Source organism: Prionailurus viverrinus, chromosome C1 (genome assembly GCF_022837055.1).
Source record: "Prionailurus viverrinus isolate Anna chromosome C1, UM_Priviv_1.0, whole genome shotgun sequence".
NCBI classification, from domain to species: Eukaryota; Metazoa; Chordata; class Mammalia; order Carnivora; family Felidae; genus Prionailurus; species Prionailurus viverrinus.
The window spans coordinates 75,081,858-75,106,129 of NC_062568.1; the positions used below are offsets into that span (position 1 = coordinate 75,081,858).

Below are 24,272 nucleotides of genomic sequence, written 5' to 3' on the forward strand. Positions count from 1 at the left end.
AATATAGTAATGACACTGAAAATTTAAAAGTTAGAAACCCATCTTTTCAGAGTTTTTAATGTACTTTCAACATTTTTAAAATTTTTAAGATTTGAGAATAATTTACATACAATGTTAGCATCAAGTATAACATTCTTCTCCACAATACTGGGATAATTCTGATTATTGTATTTTTATACAATAGAATTTATCAGTGACTTCAAAAATGGTGTTAATCGGGGTGCCTGGGTGACTTAGTCGGTTAAGCTTCTAACTTCAGCTCAGGTCATGATCTCGCGGTTTGAGCCCCGCATCAGGCTCTGTGCTGACAGCTCAGAGCCTGAAGCCTGGTTCACAATCTGTGTCTCCCTCTCTCTCTTTGCCCCTCTCCTCCTCACACTGTCTCTTTCTAAAGTAAATAAAACATTAAAAAAATTTTTTTTCAATGGTGATAATCAACGAACAATAAATACAACCACAGATGACGTTCTTACACTAGACAAAAATTAGACAATGAGGAATTTCCATCTCACTAACAGAGATACAGGCAAAAATCTTAAAACACTATATATATGCAATGTTTGAAAAGAATTTCACTGTGACTAAGGGTATCCGAAGAAAAAAAGACTGGTTCGATATAAAGAAATGCACATCAACAACAGCTTTTATAAATACTACAGAAACAACCACGTTATGGGTATTTGTGTGGCAGGTAGGAATAGATGGACCTTTGTAATGGCTGAAAGCCAGCTTTAAAAAAAAAAAACAAAACAAGCAAGATAGGCTAACCTTAGAAGAGCTAAATATATGAACACAATTATTCTTAGACGGAAAGATTCAACATAATAAAGAGTACTTCTCAAATTTCTCTATGAATTCAACGTAACCAACCAATGCCAAACAAAATCTAAAGAGTATTTCATAAAACTTAACAGATTCTAAACTTATTTCAGAAGAGAACAAAGATGAAAGTGTAACCAAGACAGTATTTAAAAGATGAAAAGTATGGGCTGACATTCTCCCTAACAGTTATAAAATCATTCAACAAATTCACTATGTGCCATTTACCCAAAGGACACAAAAATGCTGATTCGAAGGGCATAAGCACCCCAATGTTTACAGCAGTACTATCAACAATAGCTAAAGTATAGAAACAGCCGAAATGTCTGTTGACTGATGAATGGATACACAAGGTGTAATATATATAATGGAATATTATTCAGCAACCAATAAGAATGAAATCTTGCCCTCTGCAACAACATGGATGGAACTGGAGTGTATTATGCTAAGAGAAATAAGTCAGAGAAAGACAAATACCATATGATTTCATTCACATGTGGAATTTAAGAAACAAAACAGATGAATATAGGGAAAGGGAAGAAATATACAATAAAAACAGGGAGACAAACCATAAGAGACTCTTAAGGACACAGAACTGAGGGTTGCTGGTGAGGTTTGGGTGGGGGGGGCGGGAATGAGCAAAATGGGTGATGGGCATTAAGGAGGGCACTAGCTGGGATGAACACTGGGTGTTATACGTAAGTGGTGAATCACTAAATTCGGTTCCTGAAATCACTATTGTACTATACGTTAACTTGGATTTAATTTTTTTTTTCAACTTTTATTTATTTTTGGGACAGAGAGAGACAGAGCATGAGCAGGGGAGGGGCAGAGAGAGAGGGAGACAGAGAATCGGAAACAGGCTCCAGGCTCTGAGCCATCAGCCCAGAACCTGATGCAGGGCTCGAACTCACAGACCGTGAGATCGTGACCTGGCTGAAGTCGGACGCTTAACCGACTGCGCCACCCAGGCGCCCCACGTTAACTTGGATTTAAAAAAAACATTCACTATGTGCCAGATAAATGCCAGGGATACATATGAAGACAGAATGTACTTCATGGAGTGTTAAGTAACATAATCAAGTACACACAAATGCTTCTGACAGAAGTGCCAAAAAGGAAATAACAAGGTGCTACCATAGATTATTGGCAAACTTAATTAGGAAAGACCCCTTGGAGAATGAAGTATCAGCCTCACGGGCAGTTGTAAGTAGTTTGGATTTTTACCCTAAGTGCTACAGAAGTTTTTTTTCAGTGATAAGATGACATTTTTAAAGTCATCCTGACAGGGGCGCCTGGGTGGCGCAGTCGGTTAAGCGTCCGACTTCAGCCAGGTCACGATCTCGCAGTCCGTGAGTTCGAGCCCCGCGTCAGGCTCTGGGCTGATGGCTCGGAGCCTGGAGCCTGTTTCCGATTCTGTGTCTCCCTCTCTCTCTGCCCCTCCCCCGTTCATGCTCTGTCTCTCTCTGTCCCCCCCCAAAAAAATAAATAAACGTTGGAAAAAAAAGAAAAAAAAAAAAAAATTAAAGTCATCCTGACAAATTCTATTGTATCAAAATTGTACCAATATTTTTAAAAAGATACTGTAAGGGCAATAAAAAATCTGAAAGATGAATTCCTAGCTCTTATACCTCTTTTTTTTTTTTAAGTTTATTTTTACTTATTTTGAGGACAAGCAAGAGAGTGGGAGAGAGGGGAGAGAGAGAGGATAGAATCCCAAGCAGGCTTTACAATGTCAGTGCAGAGCCTGATGCAGGGCTCAAACTTACCAATCATGAGATCATGACCTGAGCAGAAACCAAGAGTCAGATACTTAATCAACTGAGCCACCCAGGTGCCCCAGTATCTCTACTTTTCTTAACAGTGATAACCACTATCAAATGATAGAAGCCCATATTTCCAGATGAAAAAAGCATGCTTCAGAGTTATATAACAGAATTCAAGTGGCAAGAACACAGTACTCATGTACATAGGTATCAATATGTAAATTATTTGTGTGAATACAAAAAAGAAGTCTACTCTAGTGATATAAACCAATTGAAAGCATTTGCCTCTTTTATTAAATAAAGGAAAGGTACAAAAACAGTCCTCTGCTGTTAAGTCTACAAACTTCTAAAGGATTGCCTTTGAAGATCTAACAGATAAATATGAGAAAAGCTGGCTCCAGGACAAGGTCCTTGTGTTGTTAATCTAGAATGACACAAGCACTGCCTGTGTAGGAAAGTACTAAAAGTGCCTCCATGTTACTGGTCCTGAAACATGGACTTTAGAGTCTTGTAGACCAAAGACACAAAACTGTTTTGCAGTGCTGTTACTTGTTTATGTATTAGTCCCTTATCAACTAAAAGCATTAATAAATGATAGTTCACACAATCATCTCAATTTATTTGGAAAGTATTCTTTAAATACAACCAAGGTCAGTATGGGATAAACTCACTGAAAAGCCTGCATCTTCTACACTGGACACGATCTTGGAAGAAAGTTCCTCACAGCACAAATTCTCTTCTGCAGTTGCCACCAAAGCAGCACAGCGGGCAAATGCTCTATATAATTCTGACCAAGTTCTAAGTAAGGTCTTCATGGTAGCCTAAAATTAACAGTAAGAAAGAAAATTTTAAAATGTCTATCTGCATATAAAACACCTAAGAGACTATACCTTAAAAAGCCACTGTAACATTTAAGGTGTCATAGAAGACATTAGTGTACAGTATTTAAGTCCGCCACCCCTCCAGAATTCTATTTGAAGAACTGTAATAATGCCACAATTATCAGAGGTCAAGAGAAATTTCTTTCTTCCTTCACCATTTTCCTTTACCCTAAGCTAATTAAGTCATAAGGAAATCTCATTTCAGGAAAAATTACTGTAGGAATTCATTATAAAGGGTGAAATAACATTTTCAGAAAATTGTAAATTCTTCATGTAAAAAATATGACATTGCCTTACCACTGGAAATTTCTGTACTGAAAATATATGGTTTATTGGTAAAGTCAATGCACCATATATGGCACTAAAGTTATGTTCTAAGGCATCACCTTGATTCACTTCATTGGTCTGAAACAAGAAAAATAATGAAGAAATTAGGCAAATTACCATCTATTTCTAGTCTATGTAGTACCATCTTATTATCTATAGTAAGAATATGTCCCCCAGTATTGAGATGTTCAAGAGGTAGTGCACTCCTAAGTCCTCTAATTGCAAATATGACCTCATTTGGAAATAAGTACTTTGCAGATGTAATCAAGTTAAAATGAATGCATGTTGGATTAGGGTGTGTCCTGATCCAATCATTAGTATTTTATAAGAGAAAAGGAATTTGGATAGACAAAAAGACACAGGTAAGAATGCCATGTGAAGATGGAGGGAGAGATTAGAGTGATGGGTCTACAACCCTAGGAACAATCAAGAACTGCCAGCAACCAAAGGTAGCTAACTGAGAAGAATAGAACAATTCTCTCACAGGGCTCCAGAAAAAACCAAGCCTGCCAACACACTGATTTTGGATTTCTGGGCTCCAGAGTTATAAGACTAAATCCCTGTTGTTTAAAGCCATCAGCTTAAAGTAATGTGTTACAGCAACCTGAGAAACAATGCACGGTGTTTAAGTCCTTAAAAAAAAAAATCCCAGAAGTCCAAAATTTTCTACTATACATAGAAGGTAGGATTCAAGCAAGAACTTGAATTGCTATCCTTCAAATAATAGAAAACTATTTAGGAATATAAACTTTTTTCTTCCAGAAGAATGTTAAATGATGTGAATTGAGAAGTAAAAATAATGGCTATTATATTATCACTTAATGAATTTTGAGTCTTCAGTTTATTTCAGAATCACAGCAGAGTATTTTCCAGAACATACTTCCATTTAAAGACTGACAAAGCAGCTGATGAACCATTTATTAGTAGTGACAGAACTTGAGCTCCTTACCCCTGCCAATAATGTAACTTTTTAAAGTATTTAAATGATAAGGGTTTGTCAACTCTCAGCAGATTACTGGTTCAGGGACTAGTATATGCCTTTGCCACAATCACCAACATGGCTTGCCCATGGAAATCTTAATATACAGTCTAGTCAAGAAGAACATTACTCTTCCATAATAGTACAAATAATGAAATAAATTGAAATATAAATATGAAAAGTTGTATGTAACAGACCTGAGCCTTCTGGCTTTATAATCACTACTGGAAACAATGGAGCTGATTAGTCCCCATTAAGTTATACCTTCTCAAAAAAGGCAGAAATGCAATGAAAAGAAATCAACTAATATAAAGAATAGGAAATTAATCCCACAGGAGAAAATTTTTAACATCTTCTATTCAAATTCAAACTTAAGTTTTATGGGAAATATGTAGCACTTATGTCATACCTGATTAATCAATTCAGTTAGTGGGGTGACTATAATACTCCACATTCTCCAGAGATGCTCCTTGTTTTCCAACAGCTTTGCATTTTGATTAATAACATTTAAAACAGAGTCACTGAAAGCTAGTGGTGAAGTTGGTCCAGAAAGGACACAGCCTACAAGTGTTTCCAGATTGAGAAAAAACCTGAAGAAAAAATTTTGAGCCATGCATTAACCAGAGTGCATTTTGCCAAAATACATTAGTTACACCACACTACTAAGATTCCAAAAGTAACTGCCAAGGAAACAAGAAATGATAAATCCCAAGTTTTATTTTGATATTTTTAATTTAAAAAAATGATATAGTATATAATTCAAGACTCTCATTCATCAAACAGCCACCTTTCCAAGTTTATAAAAAGGCTAGTTTCAGGGGGCGCCTGGGTGGCTCAGTAGGTTGAATGTCCTACTTCAGCTCAGGTCATCTCCTCACAGTTCGTGGGTTTGAGCCCCACATCGAGCTCTGTGCTGACAGCTCAGACAGAGCCTGGAACCTACTTCAGATTCTGTGCTCTCTCTCTGCCCCTCCCCTGCTCATGCTCTGTCTCTCAAAAAATAAAACATAAAAAAGCCTAGTTTCAGTTTAAATTACCTTTCATCTTCTACACCATATTCCAGGAGATTATTGTTGAAAATTAACTGAATTAAGAACAAAGCAGGAGTCCCCTGAAGAAAGACAGGAGATTGCAGTCAATCTTCTTGTTATAAGGAGTATAATCTTGTTACACGTTTCCTACAATTATGTTAAATAGGATCCTTTTAAGCTACAAATAATTTAACTTTACCTATTACTTAGGATATGACACAATGTCAGCAAATATATTTCTATAAGCCACACACAAAAATCAAGCTCTTTATATTTCAATGACAGCTATTCCATCTACATGAGCAATTGAGGAATGGAATATTCCAGACATAAAAAGAACATTAAGTTAAAACGTCCTGGACTAACAAATACCTACATCTTGTAGTTATGTTTATTTCACCGTAATCAAGCAACTGTTACTATGCTTCCAAATTTTTAAACAGTAACCACCACTATTACTATGTATAAGTAAATAGAAAACTTTCCTTCTAGAACTTTTTATGTAATTCAGAAAAACAGTTCCATTAATAGTGCCATGTTTCTTTACATTAACTTATTACTGTTATCAGTTTTTCCCTTTAACATAATCAGCATTCCAAATCTAATTCAAAATTTCACAATTTATGTTTCACTACGTTAAGAAAAACAACAACTGTCATGGAACTTTTTTTTTGGCTAATTTTAACCATATCATTACATTTAAGATACTTGCATTAAGAATATCCATATTAGCAACCTGATATGCTGGTGAACCTAATACTTTCTGGGGCAGTCCTTTAATTGTAATTTCCATGAGGACCTAAGAAAGATAAAAAGTTTTGCTGTAAATTAGCCATAAAACTACTTTACTTAGTAAAAATCTAGTAGCGTTAGCTATATTCTATATTTTCAACAATTTATGGTTAAGTAATGCTCATTCATTAATGTAAATACATTCCCAGTTTAAGTTTCAAATACAATGTTTATACGTTAATGTGAATATGTTATTTTTAAAAGTTCAAATACAGAAATACAAAAAAATAAAACAATAAAGTCTTTTATCTCCAGTGAAAAATCAATGCTATCAATTTGGAGTTTATGTTCTAAATTTCCATGTATTTTAGTACACAGAGAAACATAACTTCCTGGGCTAGCTGTCACATACAAAAATACATAATTATTTTTCTTATACCATTAATGATATTACACTGTGAGATACTCTGGAACTGACCTCCATCTAATTATGTTATGGAGTTTTCACATCAATACACGTAGAAATTTTTTAAGTTTACTTATTCTTTTAAGTAACCACTATGCTCAATGTGGGGATCAAACTCATGACCCTGATACCAACAGTTGTACGCTCTTCTGTGGCATCTGGGTGGCTCAGTTGTTAAGCGTCTGACTCTTGATTTCGACTCAGGTCATGATCTCACAGTTGAGCTTAGTCCTGTATCAGACTCCACGAGACAGTGCAGAACATGCTTGGGATTCTCACTCTCCCTCTCTCCCTGCCCCTCCCCCACTCACTTGCTTGCAGGCTGTAACAGACTTAAAGAAAAAAGAGTTGTATGATCTTCTAAGTCATCCAGATGTCCCTATGTAGACATTCGTAACTACTATAGGAACATGCATAGTGTATTCAAACATTTTTCTATTAATGGCCCTTGAGGGTATTTTTTTCATACCACAAAAAGATATTCTGCAATGAATTATGTACTCACTAGTGCCAAAAGCAAGTATTTCAAAAGACTACTAACTAGAAGCTGGGTCTAAAGTCACACTCTTGCACTCCCTACCAAAATAACACCAGCATTCTTCACAAAGCTAAAGCAAACAATCCTAAAATCTGTATGGAGCCACAGAAGACCCCAATTAGCCAAAACAATCCTGAAAAAAAATCAAAGCTGGAGGCATTGCAATCCCAGACTTCAAAATGTATTACAAAGCTGGTATCAACAACACAATATGGTACCAGCACAAAAACAGACACAGATCAATCGAACAAAACATAGAATCCAGCAATGGATCCACAAATGTATGGCAACTAATCTGACAAAGCAGGAAAGAATACCCAATGCTACTGGAGTCAAAAGAAAGCTGAAATAGCCATGCTTGTATCAGACAAACTAAATTTTAAACTAAAGGCTATAACAGGAGATGAGGAAGGGCATTATAGCATAATTACAGGGTCTACCCATCAAGAAGAGCTAATAATTATGAATGTCTATGCACCAATTCGGGGGCACCCAAACATACAAAACAATCACAACATAAGCAAGCTTACTTGTAAGAATGTGGTAATTGCAGGGGATTTTAAAACTCCAGTTACAGCAATGGACTCACCATCCAGACAGAAAAATCAAAGAAACAATGGTCCTGAATGATACACTGAACCAGATGTATTCTGGTTCTATATTGTAGTTTGACAGATATATTCACAACTTTCATCCTAAAGCAGCAGAATACACATTCTTCTCAAATGCACATGGAACATTCTCCAATAGATCACATACTGGTTCACAAAAACAGCCCTCAATCAATATAAAAGAACTGAGATCATACCATGCACATTTTCAGGTCACAATGCTCTGAAACTTGATATCAACCACAGAAAAATCAACCTCCAAATGCATGGAGATTAAAGAACATCGTACCAAAGAATGAATGGGTCAACCAGGCAATTAAAGAAGAAATTTAAAAATATATGGAAACAAATGAAATTGAAAACATGACAACCCAAACTGGGATAAAGCAAAGGCAGTCTTAAGAGGAAAATATGTTGCAATCCAGGCCTATCTCATTAAACAAGAAAAATCCCAAATACAAAATCTAACAGCACACTTAAAGGAAGCTGAAGCAGAACAACAAAGAAACCCCAAGGCCAGCAGAGGAGAAATAATAAAGACCAGAGCAGAAATAAACACAGAATCCAAAAAAAACAAAACAACAAACAAACGTAGAACAGAACAATGAAACTAAGAGCTAACTGGTTTTTTGAAAAAAACGAAATTGATAAACCCCTAGCCAGACTTCTCAAAAAGAGAGGCCCCAAGCAGATAAAATCACAAATGAAAATGGATTTCCCACAACCAATCCCTCAGAAATACAAGCAATTATCAGAGAACATTATGAAAAATTATATGCCAACAAACTGGACAACCTGGAAGAAATGAACAAATTCCTAAATACCCACACACTACCAAAACTCAAATGGGAAGAAACAGAAAATTTGAATAGACCCCCATTAACTAGTGAAGAAAATGAATCATTTATCAAAAATCTCCCAACAAATAAAAGTCCTGGCCCAGACGGCTTCCCAGGGGAACTGTACCAGACATTTAAAGCAGAGTTAATACCTATCCTTCTCAGGGCACCTGGGTGGCTCCGTCAGTTAAGCGTCCGACTTCGGCTCAGGTAATGATCTCACGGTTCAGGAGTTCGAGCCCCCCATCTGGCTCTGTGCTGACAGTTCAGAGCCTGGAGCCTGCTTCAGATTCTGTGTCTCCCTCTCTCTTTGCCCCTCCCCCGCTCACACACTGTCTCTCTCAAAAATAAATAAAACGTTAAAAAAAATTAAAAAAAGAAAAAGAAAATACCTATCTTCAAGCTGTTCGAATAGTAGTAACGGAAAGAAATTTTCCGGACTCATTCTATGAAGCCAGCATTACCATGATTCCCAAACCAGACAGAGACCCCACAAAAAAGCAGAATTACAGGCCAATATCCCTGATAAACATGGATGCAAAAATTCTCAACCAGATACTATCAAATCGAATTCAACAGCATATAAAAAGAATTATTCACCATGATCAAGTGGGATTCATTCCTGGGTTGCAGGGCTGATTCAACATTCACAACTCAATCTATGTAATACATCACATTAGTAAAAGAAAGGATAAGAACCATATGATCCTGTAAACAGATGCAGAAAAAGCATCTGACAAAATACAGGATCCTTTCTTAATAAAAATCCTCAAAGTCAGGATAGAAGGAACATACCTAAACATGATAAAAGCCATGTGAAAAGCCCACTAACATCATCCTCAATGGAGAAAAACTGAGAGCTTTCCCCCTGAGATCGGGAACATGACATGGATGTCCCTCTCACCACTGTGGCTTAACATAGATTCGAAGTCCTAGCATTAGCAATCAGACAACAAAATGAAATAAAAGGCATAAAAATTGGCAAAGAAGTCAAACTTTCACTTTTCGCAGATGACAGGATACTCTCTACGTGGAAAACCCGAAAGACTCCACCAAAAGGCTGCTAGAACTGATACCTGAATTCAGCAAAGGAGCAGGGTACAAAAACCAATGCACACAAATCAGTTGCATTTCTATACACCAATAATGAAGCAACAGAAAGAGAAATCAACGAATTGATCCCATTTACAATTGCACCAAGAACCATAAAATACATTTTACAAAGATGTAAAAGATCTGTATGCTGGAAACTATAGAAAACTTACGAAGGAAATTGAAGACACAAAAAAATGTAAAACCATTTCGTGCTCATGGATTGGAAGAATAAATATTGTTAAAATGTCAATACTACCCCAAAAATCTACACATTCATTCTTCTCAAAGCTAGAACAATTCTAAAATTTGTATGGAACCACAAAAGACCCCGAATAGCCCAAGTAATACTGAAGAAGAAAACCAAAGTGGGAGGCATCACAATCCCAGACTTCAGCCTCTACTACAAAGCTGTAATCATCAAGACAGTATGGTATTGGCCCAAAAACAGACACATAGACCAATGGAATAGAATAGAGAACCCGAAATTGGATCCACAAATGGATGGTCAAACAATCTTTGACAAAGCAGGAAGAGTATCCAATGGAAAAAAGAGAGTCTCTAGCAAATGGTGCTGGGAGAACTGGACAGCAACATGCAGAAGAATGAAACTAGACCACTTTCTTACACGATGCACATAAATAAACTGAAAATGGATGAAAGACCTAAATGTGAGACAGGAAACCATCAAAACCCTAAAGAAGAAAACAGGCAACAATCGTTGACCTCAGCCATTGCTTACTCAACATATCTCATCAAAAAGGTGCTGCACTGCAAAGGAAACAACCAACAAAACCAAAAGGCAATGACAGAATGGGATAAAATATTTGCAAATAACATCGGATAAAGGGCTAGTATCCAAAATCTATAAAGAACTTACCAAACTCCACATCCAAAAAACCAAATAATCCAGTGAAGAAGAAATGGGCAGAAGACATGAATAGACATGGCCAACAGACACATGAAAAGATGTTCAACAATCGTCATCAGGGAAATACAAATCAAACCACACTGTGATACCACTTGACACAAGTCAGAGTGGCTAAACCTAACAAGTCAGGAAACAACAGATGCTGGCAAGAATATGGAGAAACAGGAATCCTCTTTCACAGTTGGTGGGAATGCAAACTTGTGCAGCTGCTGTGGGAAAGTGTGGAGGGTCCTCAAAAAATTAAAAATAGAACTACCTTACAACCCAGCCATAGCACTACTAGGAATTTATCCAAAGGATACAGCAGTGCTGATTCACAGGGCACATGTATCCCTGTGTATAGCAGTGCTTTCAACAACAGCCAAAATATGGAAAGAGCCTAAATGTCCATCAACGAATGAATGGATAAAGAAGACGTGGTTTATATATACAATGGAATACTACTTGGCAATGATTAACAATGAAATCATGCCATTTGCAGGAACGTTGATGGAACTGGAAGGTATTATGCTGAATAAAATAACCCAGTCACAGAAAGACAGATACGTGTTTTCATTCATATGTAGATCCTGAGAAACTTAGAAGACCATGGGAAAAGGGGGGGAAAAAAAAGAGAGAGAGGAAGAAGGCAAACCATAAGAGACTCTTACAGAGAACAAAGTGACGGTTGATGAGGGGGTGGGGGAGAGGGGCAAATGAGTGATGGGCACTGAGGAGGGCATTTGTTGGGATGAGCACTGGGTGTTGTTGTATGTAAGCAATGAACCACGGGAATCTATCCCCAAAACCAAGAGCACACTTCACACACTGTATTTTAGCCAATTTGACAATAAATTATATTAAAAAAAAAAAAAAATCCTACAGGAGAAAGGAGGCAAAAAAAATCTCTTTGACCTTGGCCGCAGCAACTTCTTACTATGGAGGCAAGAGAAACAAAACCAAAAATGAACAACTGGAACCTCATCAAAATAAAAACCTTCTGCAGAGCGAAGGAAACAATCAGCAAAACTAAAAGGCAACCGAGAGAATGGGAGGAGGTATTTATTACAATGACATCTCAGATAAAAGGTTAGTGTCCAAAACCTATAAAGAACTTATCAAACTCAACACCCAAAAAAATAATCCAGTGAAGAAATGGGCAAAAGACATGAACAGACACTTCTCCAAAGAAGACATCGAGATGGCTAACAGATACATGAAAAAATGCTCAACACTTCACTCATCATCAGGGAAATACAAATTAAAACCACAATGAGATACCACCTCACACCAGTCAGAAGGGCTAAAATAAACAACTCAGGCAACCACAGATTTGGTGAGGATGCGGAAAAAGAAGAATGCAAACTGGTGCAGCCACTCTGGAAAACAGTATGGAAGTTCCTCAAAAAATTAAAAATAGAACTACCCTACAACCCAGCAATTGCACTACTAGGTATTTATCCCAGGGATACAGGAGTGCTGATTCAAAGGGGCACATGCACTCCAATGTTTATAGCAGCACTATCAACAGTAGCCAAATTATGGAAAGAGCCCAAATGTCCATGGATGGGTAAAGAAGATGTGCACACACATATACACACACACATGAAGTATTAAAAGAATGGCACTCAAAAAGAATGAAATCTTGCCATTTGCAACTACATGGATAGAACTGGAGGATATTATGCTAGGCAAAATTAGCCAGTCAGAGAAAGACAAATATATGATTTCACTCATATGAGGACTTTAAGATACAAAACAGATAAACATACGGGAAGAGAAGCAAAAATGATATAAAAACAAGGATAAGGCAAAACATAATAGACTCTTAAATATAGACAACAAACTGAAAGTTGCTGGAGGGGTTGTCAGTGGGGGGGATGGGCTAAATGGGTAGGGGGCATTCGGGAGGACACTTGTTGGGATGAGCACTTGGTGTTATATACATAGAGGATGAATCACTGGAATCTACTCCTGAAATCATTATAGCACTATATGCTAATTTGGATGTAAATAAAAGTAAAACAAACAAGAAACAACAAAAAAAATAAAGACACACCTCTCAAATGTGACAGAGCCTATCAAACTGCCATCCAAAAATATTGTACGGGTATTAACTTGAACGACTTTAACTTCAGTGACATAATGATATAATAGAAAGTTTAGGGCGCTTGGGTGGATGTACGTTAAGCATCTGACTCTCGGTATCAGCTCAAGTCATAATTTCAGGGTTCTAGAGTTCAAGTCCCATTATCGGGCTCTGTGCTGACAGTGCGGGGCCTGCTTGAGATACTCTCTCTTCCTCTTGCTCTCTGCCCCTCCAGTGTGCACTCTCTCTCCCTCCCTCCCTCTCTCAACAAATAAACTTTAAAAAAAAAAAGAAAAGAAAAGGTTATGTTGGTGAATATGTTTTCACATTCTCATTTGAATCAAACACTAATGATAATAATAATAATAATAAATTGTATTTGTGGACTCATTTATTTCATTTCTGGCTCATCATGCCCTTCACGTATTAATCATAAAACTACTACTACATTCCCTTAAAAAAAGGTAAGGGAGGAGATAAACTTCCCAAGTTCACTCAGCTAGTAAATAATTTGGCTGCGATTCAACCTAGTCTGCTCCAGAGCCCTTGCTATTAACCACTATGATCTACTGCCATAGTAGTTACCGCTGTCTCAGTACACAGAGACTCAGAAGGGATTTAAGTACAGTCTATTTCACCTGCAGTTTATCTTGGGGAGACTCACTATTATAAAAAAGTATATCCAATTGGTTTTTTCCTACTATAGGATAAAAAAAAGTCTTTAATACCAAAATACTTATCTCAGTTAAGGAGGGTTAATTTAAATTGCACAAGTCCCAAAGATTATAACCAGCTTAAATGTACAAACTAACAATTACTGGAGCTAGGCAATCTTATAAAATTAATGTTTAGCTCAGTTCACAGTTCATGTTCTTAACCCCAATTTTCTCCGTATGGCTCATTCTTATGACAGTGGAATATTTCTGTATTGCCGGTATAGTCATTTACTTTACTGAGGTTTCAGACGACTCTGAAGTCAATGGAATAACATTTATTACAGGGCTAAATTGCTGATAAATACTTGATACAAAATGTCTTCTCAAAACATGGTCTGTGTAAGTAGTATTTTTTCCAATAAAAAATTCAATTTCAGAATATGATTTTTAAATTCCAGCATGAATTATCTTACTTACCAATGTTTTTGATACAGGAAATACTTCTGACTTTACTATGCTTTCTAACGATTTTAGTAAGAGGGTCAAAACTTCAGAACCTGGTCTCTCTTTTTTGTTACCTATCAAAAAGGAAAAGGAAGAATGTGGTTCTAAACATGCAAGTATTTTTAGGGGTGAAAATACAGTATTTTTAGGAATAAAAACATATACTTAGCTAAGAAAGACTAATTTTTAAAGTAAATCAATAAACTACCTTGTTTAAAAGAAAATTAAAGTCTGGAAGCTATATGCTTCAAAAATTGACTCTAAAATAATTTTATTTATAAAAGCCAAACAATTCACTGAGTTCTATAAAAATTATTTGATCAGTATTATAGTAGTTACCTGATTCAATGATTGATTTCATCAAGCTAATTAGTTCCTTCCAAATAGCATTGACAACTGCCTCTGCCAAACAAAACAAAACAAACCTTAGAAATGAAGCAGACAGTACTATAAAGGCTCACCCTTTTACCTTTATGCTAAAGAGGCTGAGCAATTCTTAGTCTAAAACAGAATTCTTATAATATTCAGCGTTGTAATCAGTTTATGAAACACTATCACAACACTGTTTAAAGAAATGTTTTTTCAAACTGTAACACATTAACACTGGGTCATGGAACTTAAGGATAATTATTTTCTCCTTTCTAGTACCTGTATTTTCTTTATTGAACACCTTTTGCTGCTGACAGAAGGAAAAAAATAAAGATTCAAAAGGACACCTGAAAACCAGCCAGTTAAATAGCTAACGATTTCATTTTTGAAATTTCTTCACAATATCTGACAGGCTATGAAACATAGGAGTTTTGAGTGTGCATGCTGGAGCCACAGAGCCCAGGTCTGAATCACAGCTCCACCACTTACTACGTGACTTTGCACAAGTTATTTACTTCTATGTACAACGCAATTTCCTCATCTAAAAAACAAAGGTTACTCTAAGGATTAAATGATTTATATGTAAAGGTCCTGCAGCATAATCTGGGCAAAAGATGGCAATATGTAAATATTTCCTATTCTACTTTTTTAAACACAGGTTTAAACAAACAAAAAAATCTTCTCTGAAGTATTTACCAGAAGCATCTTTTCCAACCGCAACAAAGCTATCATGAACAGCAGTGATAAGCGTACTTGCATGTTTGGAAAAAAAAGAAGAGCTGCTGATTAATGGATGTTCGAGTGGCTCTAAAAAAGAAAAAAAAAACCAATTATGCCGATCCAAAGCTTTATGAAATAAATGTATCAATATAAAATTTTAGGTGGTCCGACGTGTGTTTTCTATTAAAAAGATTTATGCTTATATCACACAGAATTACAGAATATTTTGGCTGTGGGGGAAAAAAGCATGTCTTCTCACCCCAATGTACAATGATCTGAACGGTTTTTAAAAAGTAAATACCTAAGCTCAGTACAAGTTTGTTTTGCTTAGCAAAACTCAAGACTTCTGGACCCAACAAAAAATGAAGCAGCATTTCAAGTCCCAAAAGTTGAATAGAGGGGATTGTGGCCATTCCACCAAAATTTGAACTTAAGTTCATCCGAGGAGTTACAGGAGTTCCATATGGGGAAGCACCTTAAAAAAAAAAAAAAAAAAAAGAAAGAAAGAAAAAAGAAAAAAAAGGTAAGCTACATAAGCTAAATTAGCTAACCAAATGAACATATTTTGTTTACTTCATTTCAGTGAAATATATTTTTAAAAGTAAATACTTTGTTTCTGAAATAAGTTGAGTTCTTGTTTAAAACCTGTAAGAGTTCCTAATTAGTAGGTTAAGAACAAGATTACTGTCACTTACCAATTCTAATGTTTTATTACTTATTTTTTGAGAAAGAGAGCATGAATGGGGAGGGGCAGAGAGAGAGGGAGACACAGAATCTGAAGCAGGCTCCAGGCTGAGCGTCAGAGCCCAACTTGGGGCTTGAACTCACAAACCACAAGATCATGACCTGAGCCGAAGTTAGACGCTTAACTGACTGAGCCACCCAGGTGCCTGTGTCAGATACCACTTAAATTACGATAATACTATGAAATATTAATATGCACACATTTCTAACACTTAAATATAAAAATCTGACTATAATAACTAACAAAATAATATACAGCAAATCATTTTCTTTCAATACTATATACGCTAAGCCACTTTTTAAAAAAACATCTGTTAAGATCTGTTGTTTTTAATAATAACTCTAAGGTTCTGGTTCTGGTTCTGAAACAAACTCAACAGTCATTTGTAATATATCTCACAGATACAGTAGAAAAACGCAGATCTTCAACTACAACAATGCAAGTACAACAGTAACACATAAGGAAAACAAGAGTATAGGATGGATTTTGTGATAAGGGAGCCAAAATTACGAGTGCTTCATTTTATATGAGTAACACTTAGCAAAGGTTTCATTTCAAGTCCTTTTTAAAAACAGAAAAAGAACCAAGTATGTCTACCTTACCTTTGTGTATAGGAGTCATGGGATTTAAACCGGGAGAAGTAGCTACACGAGATGAACTGCCTTGAGGTAAAGCATTAGAATCGATGCTTATTGTACTCTGAATCAGAGGCACGCACACCTATTGGGGTTAAAAACAAAAAGAAAGGGAAACTATCTCTAAACTACCTAATTATCCATAATTTTTTTAAAGTCTTGCATAATACAGTTAAATTTAAGAAGCAATCTAAATTCTTTTGATATGTTGAATCCTACTGGCTGTTTGGATGCACTGCCTAAATACTAAAATTGGAAAAGTAAACATTTTTATTACAACTATATTTGCCATGTGTAATACCTGTAAGTTTCGTTACTAAATTCCAAATGGGAAATTATATCTGTAAATAATGCCTGAGTTTTAATGCTATTGGTAGAGACTCATTTTAAGCTTTTAAAAAATTCACCCTAAGAAAATATAAACTAAGACAACCTCAAGCTCATTTTCTAAGATCATTCCAGTACCAATCAAATCTAGCCAATGCATAACTTCAACCAATGAATGTGTGGGACAACTGGGTAAAATAAGCCTACTAGGACCCCATAATGGTAGAATTTGGAAAAATTATGATCTCAAGTTACATATTACCATTAATGCCCAATTCTAATTAATTCATGCTATTAAGTTTAAAATCTTTAATACATTAAAATTTTACAAACTTGCTAAAAATTCCAGTATATTACAAAACCCCAAGAATATACTATACTCACTGCTGTGCAATTGTGTATATAGACAAAAAGACTAAGACTACAGATTTAAAAATAAAATGTACTCCAAAAACCCAGATAAAGAAATGAAAAAGATAAAAGAAATTATCAGAGCTATCCTTTTTTTTACTTATTGTACAAATATTCAGAAACCAAAGATGGGATTCATTGCAAAAATAAAGGAAGTATAAGTAAGATTAAATAAACTTTATGTCTAAATGCCAGCAAGGGCAGTTAGCAAGATGGCGCCAGCAGGAGGGTGGAGAAGCTGCTGCTGGGCCCCAGTGGGTCCACCATAGCGGCTGCCAGCATGACCTGACCAGCAAGGAGGTAGAGGGCCAAAGCCTATGGTCCTCAGATTAGATAGAGGATTTGTTACAATTCTGTAGCCTAGAAAGTTACAAAAAAATAAGAACTGATCCAACTTTTATCAACCAAGTGTAGCACTTGATTTCTATTTCAGTAATGTTGATTTTATTCTCAATTACATTCTAAATGTTATGGAATTTCCTTTCAAAAATCTTTCAAAATGACTTTAGGGTTAGATATTTGAGTGTTTGCTGGTTGAGAAAGCTTTAGAGGCTCCATTTCACACAACTGGAGAATCTTTTGAGCGAAATAAAAATTCTGTGTTAGGAAGAAAAGATTTTTTATATATTGTGATCAGCTAACACAGCAAATGTAATACTGAAAGAATAGGCTGTTAAGAATTTAAGAACACGTTAAAAAACTCCAATCATTAGAGCCAAAACTTGTATTACCTGTTCAAAATTAGCAGGAAGATGAGGTCCAAGTCTCATTAGTAAATACCACCAGACTTCTAGTTTTGTTAGTGCTAGAGTTTCTGTTCTCACATGGATGGAACTCAAAGGCTGCATTAACAACTTCAGTCTTTTCGCACTGCATAATATTTCTTAAAAGAAAATAAGCACATGGGCAAAAACATGTAAGAAGTTAAGATAAATTTTGTGGTTTTGCTAAAAACTAAATTTTAAAACCAAGTATGTAAGTCTCCTTTTATCATCGCAAGAGAATAGATTAAAAATAATTTTTTTTTAGGGGCGTCTGGGTGGCTCAGTCGGTTAAGCGTCCAACTTTGGCTCAGGCCATAGTCTCACAGTTCATGTGCTCGAGCCCCGTGTCGGGTTCTGTGCTGACAGCTCAGAGCCTGGAGCTCACATGTTCCCTCTCTCTCTCTCAAAAATAAACATTAAAAAAAAATTATTTTGGGAGGCACCTGGTGGCTCAGTCAGTTAAGCATCCCACTCCGGCTCAGGTCATGATCTAATGTTTCTTGACTTTGAGCCCCGCCTCGGGCTCTATATGCTGACAGCTCAGAGCCTGGATCCTGCTTCAGATTCTGTGTCTCCTTCTCTCTCTCTCTGCCCCTCCCCTGCTTGTGCTTTCTCTCTCAAAAATAAAAAATACTTTATAAAAAAATTTTTTAAACCACCAACGGTTCTTGTTACACCTCAAATTTTCACTTTGACAAACTCCAATACAACTAGACTGTACTTAAGATGGCCATAAATAAATAAATAAATAAATAATGTTTATTAGATACTGTGTGTGCGCCAGGGACAATTTTCCCAAGAGACATTTGGCAACATATATGGCATCTCTGGCTGTTAGACCGGAGAGGCAGGAGGTACAGAGAATGCTGTTGGCATCTAGAATGCACCCAGGGATACTGCTAAACTTCTTTCAAGACATGGGACAGTCCTCCATAACAAACCACCCAGCCTAATATTCCATGTGAGTGTTAACAACTGGGGATACATAAAAAGACCTCTGTGCTCAAGTAAATTATCAAAAAGACTTAATAGGGATTTTGAAACATCTGTCCAGCTGTGTTATTTGATGAAATGGCATTAATATTTCTGGCAGTTATTTTGCCATTTAGCTTGCACAATTAACATTTCTATAAAGAAAATAAAGTCAAACCACTGTGCAAATACTCTAATCCTTTTTGAATTCCTACTGTACTTATGAGAAGAGTGCTACAATAATATCCCTACAGCAGAAATTGACAGTTACCATATTTTTAGTTACCTCTTTCACTCAGGACAGTGATGGATACCCAATATTTTATTCCTTTACTCAGTCTCCCATTTAGCCATTCTACCCAATGAGATTTAAAGGGAAGTGTATGGGGGCGCCTGGGTGGCGCAGTCGGTTAAGCGTCCGACTTCAGCCAGGTCACGATCTCGTGGTCCGCGAGTTCGAGCCCCACGTCAGGCTCTGGGCTGATGGCTCAGAGCCTGGAGCCTGTTTCCGATTCTGTGTCTCCCTCTCTCCCTGCCCCTCCCCCGTTCATGCTCTGTCTCTCTCTGTCCCAAAAATAAATAAACCTTGAAAAAAAAAAATAAATAAAATAAAAAAATAAATAAAAAATAAAGGGAAGTGTATGTAGAATTTCTGGAAAGCTCTAGCGATAGATGGCTCAGATGGGAAGAAATTCATTTTTGCTCTTCTGCCTTCTCCCTTTCCTGTAGTCTATAATTAAGGCATACTGAAGATAACAGAAGAGAAAGGCAGGCAGCTGATTCCTTAAGACTTCTTGGATCCATAATACCAGGGCCAGACTTTTTAACTCTGGACTTATTTCAAATGAGATAGCGTTTTATTTACCTTCTTTAAGTTCTGTCTATTTTATGCTTTAACACTCAACTTTTACACAAGTCCAATAGGTTTAGTCCAGAACGCTAACTTGCATTACCAGTTCATAAACAAAAAGGTAATATTTACAATTTGTGCCTGGCAATGTACTTTTACCAACATTTTCAATAAAATTATAGGTAATAAAAATAATCACTTTATAAAACACACTAAGGAAAAAGGGATTAATGATCTTCACCAGAGAAAAATATAACATGAAATCAACATTACTTAGCAGATCTTATAAACATCTAATATTGTTTATATCTAAGGTAAGTGGGTACTCATACTGATCTACTTTTGGGCTACATACTTTCTCATATTTACAGTTGACCCATCAACAATATAGGTTTGAATGGCATTGGTCCACTTATACAGTTTGTTTGTTTTTTACAGTATAGTACTATAAAGATATTTCCTCTTATGATCTTAACATTTCTTTTTTCTAGCTTAGTTTATCCTAAGACCAGAGTTTACAATACATAAACAAAATACAGGTTAATCAACTATTTATGTTATTGGTAAGGCTTCTGGTCAACAGTGGGATACTTGTAGTTAAATATGGGGAGAGTCAAAAGTTATATACAGGCTTTCAATTGTGGTGGGGTGTTGGTGCCCCTAACTCTCACACTGTTCAAGGGTCAACTATATATCAAACACCTCCGCTAGGTAACAGGAAGATAAAGTAAATCAAAAGGAGTCAATTCTATACATTAGTAGCAATGACCCACTATTAGGTACTGTTCCAAAGGTCCTGAAAAAGTTCATCAGTCACTGATACTTTTGTTCCATAGCAATCATATTTTTTTAGCTGTAAATTTCAAAAATGCCTATCCTTTTAAATTCTATTTTTAGCTACAAGTTTATTCTCTTAAAATAAAAAAAAATTTAACAGGTTATTTCAATATAAAGCCCAAAAGATCAGAAAAGCTTTGTTCTTTTCATCTTGCTTGAGTGAAATCCATAGAAAAATCAAAAATTTTAAGTAAGACTTACTTACCTGGATTCAAAGCAAAATTATCTATTAAACTCTTCCAGGCAATAAATGCTATTTTTTTAATCATGGGTGCTCCACTACGAAATCCTAGTTCTTCCAGCTGTAATAGAGAATTAATGAAACTCCCACTTCGATGCAAGGTCTAAAAATGAAAAATCATTAGAAAGTTATTTACCTGACTAAAACAATATACAGGCACTATTATTAACCTAATTCATTCAGTGTTAGCTATGTAAAGTCTTAAAAACTTAAGTTTAAAATGTACTGATTTTTATACGTACACTCAAAACTCAAGATCACAAAATATAAGGCTCCATAAAGTACATAATGCATAACACAGAACATTTCTGACATTAGAGAAAATGAGGAAGGTTTAAGAAAAATCTCAAATTTTACCAACATAACGGTATCCATAAGAAAATCAGTAATTAAAAAAAAGTAAGAAATGTTGAACCCTGAAACTAATAAAAATAGTTTTTTAAAATATACTCAAAAAGACAGAACGTTAAGGGAAAAATGGACAGATGACAAGTAAATTATGAATAACAAGGAAAAATACATTAAAAATGAAACCACAATCTCAACCGGCTGTAAATCACACCCAAACTGAACAGAATATAAATAACAAAAAATAACTTGCTTAGAGAATCCATAAGTAAAAGCTAGTAGAGCTAATAAATTCAGTATACAAGATCAACACACAAAAATCACCTGTGTTTCTACACAACAGCAATGAACAATCTGAAAAGGAAATCAGGTATTTCCATTTACAATAGCATCTAAAAGAATTAAAACTTAGAAATACATCTAACCAAGGAGGTGAAAGACTTGTATACTAAAACCTATCAAGTATTGCCGAAAAACATTAAAAAGACCTAAATAAATGGAAAACCATCCCATGTTCATGTATAGAAAGATTTTTTAATACCATTAAAATGTCAATTATTACACACGGCAATCTACAGATTCAACACAATACGAAAATAAACTCAAAAGGAATCAAATATAAAAAGTTATGAGAACTAAAACTATAAAAATCCTACAGAAATGCACAGGGAAAAAGATTCATGGCACTGGATTTGGCAACAATTTCATGTCTAAGACACCAAAAGCACAGGTAATTAAAGAAAATCTAATTTTTATGGGACTTCAAAACTAAAAACTCCTGGGCACCTGGGTGGCTCAGTCGGTTTAGCATTCAACTCTTGGATTTAGCCTGAGTCATGCATGATCTCACAGTTCGTGAGTTCAAGCCCCACATCTTGGGATACCCTCTCTCACTCTCTCTGCCTTTCCCCTTGCTCATTCACTTTCTCTCTCTCTCAAAATAAACTTAAAAACTAAAAACTCCTGTGTACCAAAGGATATTATCAATTGAAAAGATATTTGAAAAAAAATTTGAAAAATATTTGAAAATTCCAGACCTATAAGGGTTAACATCCAAAATAAAGAACTCCTCCTACAACTCAACAACAAAATGAACCACCCAAATAAAAAGTGGGCAGGGCTGCCTGAGTGGCTCAGTCGGTTAAACATTCAAGTCTGGATTTCAGATCAGGCCATACGTGATCTCACGGTGGGGCTCTAGGATCAAGCCCCACATCGGGCTCTGTGCTGGGCATAGAGGGTGCTGAAGATTCTCTCTCTCTCTCTCTCTCTCTCTCCCTCTCCCTCTCCCTCTCCCTCTCCCTCTCCCTCTCCCCCAACAACTCCCCAGTGCTCTTGCTCTCTATAAAAACAAAAACCCACCAGCCACAAAACAACTTGAGTTACACTATAACTACTATGGATATCACTTGGATTACCATGAGAAAAACCAAAGGAAAGCTCTAGAATGTTCAAACTGGTGTGAAAGCTAAGCACCAGCATAAACAGCACCATGCTAAAAAAAAATACAAATAAAAACTACGATTAAGAAAACGTATTAAAGGGAAAAACCAAACTTAAGAGTGACTAAAAGATTCACAGGGAATAGTACCTGCTATCTACTGGACACAGTGGGACAGCCCTGAGCTAAAGTACTTTCAAATATGATTAAAACCAGAAAGGGGAAGCAGGAAAATGGGAAGGCCCTCTGCCCAAGGTTAATGCCCAGGAAGAAAGAAATTCTAAGTTATCCAAACAGGAAAGGGAAAGAAGAGGTTGGTTGCTGTAACTGGTCTACTCCACTGGAAACGGCTTTATACGAAAATCACCTAAATGTGAAAAATTCATTAGGCCAATAGACTTATGTTTCATGAAGGCCGACATAATACAGCTCAGCCTGAAAGTCACCTTTTACCTCAACATATGGTATAAAGAAAAACCCTTTATCCCCACTATATACAACTTTGGGTATTACTACCAAAGGTATTGTCATGGACAAAGATGTAAGCAAGCTGGGTCCTGTGACACAACAAACACGTAAGGTTATTCTGGAGAAATACGCCCAAGTTACTAACAATCCTGAAAATGATGGATGCAGAGATGCGGTCTTACTGGCTTGACAGCAGTTACATACAAGTAACTCTTTACAATTACTGAAAACTGCACACCAATCAGGAAAACCCACCTTTACTATGATTATTTCTTGTATGTCTGCAATCACCAAGAGAACTATTTACTGTATTGTCAAAAACATGAAAATGGCCCAGTTTTACAAAACAAAATGCTCTGGAATGGCTATCATATCAAAAAACAACAACAACAAAAAAACAAGTTTGGCAAAGATGTGGGAAAATTGGAGCCCTGGTGTATTACTGGTAGGAATGTAAAATAGTGCAGCCACTGTGGAAAACAGTTTGGAACCAGCAATTCCACTCTTACACATATATCCAAGAGAACGAAAAGTAGAGAATACAAAAGATATTTGTACACCAAAGTTCACAGCAATTATTCACAATAGCTGAAAGGTAGAAACAACTCAAATATCTGTCAACAAATGAGTAAACAAACTGAGTTACACACCATGAAATATTCAGTTGTAAAAAAGAATGAAATTTAGTTAATTTCTACAACATGAATAAAACTTGAAAAAATGTCTAGCATAAACCATAAATAGACAAATAGTGCATGATTCCATTTATGTGGGATGCCTAGAATTAGCAAATCCATAGAGACAGCAAGTAGAACAGCAGTTACCAGAGGCTGGGGCTAGGAGACCAAAGAAGTTCTTGCTTAACATATATAAAATTGTTGGAGAATATAAAGTTTTGGGTATA

At 36.0% G+C, this 24,272-nt stretch overlaps 1 protein-coding gene across 5 annotated transcripts in view; it reads right to left on the reverse strand.

Moving 5' to 3' along the window:
• RIF1 (replication timing regulatory factor 1) overlaps positions 1–24,272 on the reverse strand; it is a 75,799-nt gene that overhangs the window by 41,248 nt on the left and 10,279 nt on the right. For 4 of the 5 annotated variants that reach the window (XR_007154460.1, XM_047869075.1, XM_047869077.1 and 1 more), the window contains exons 9-20: positions 21,076–21,214; positions 18,179–18,330; positions 16,677–16,794; positions 15,631–15,804; positions 15,306–15,416; positions 14,580–14,642; positions 14,214–14,314; positions 6,516–6,602; positions 5,810–5,883; positions 5,182–5,362; positions 3,764–3,871; positions 3,257–3,406 (exon numbers count right to left, since the gene is read on the reverse strand). Coding sequence is in view for 4 of the 5 variants with exons in the window: in XM_047869075.1 (XP_047725031.1) it covers positions 3,257–3,406; positions 3,764–3,871; positions 5,182–5,362; positions 5,810–5,883; positions 6,516–6,602; positions 14,214–14,314; positions 14,580–14,642; positions 15,306–15,416; positions 15,631–15,804; positions 16,677–16,794; positions 18,179–18,330; positions 21,076–21,214 (1,458 nt within the window). In the remaining variant the exon portion in view is untranslated. The remainder of the gene's footprint in view (positions 1–3,256; positions 3,407–3,763; positions 3,872–5,181; positions 5,363–5,809; positions 5,884–6,515; positions 6,603–14,213; positions 14,315–14,579; positions 14,643–15,305; positions 15,417–15,630; positions 15,805–16,676; positions 16,795–18,178; positions 18,331–21,075; positions 21,215–24,272) is intronic. The other variant, XM_047869076.1, reaches the window with a different exon arrangement.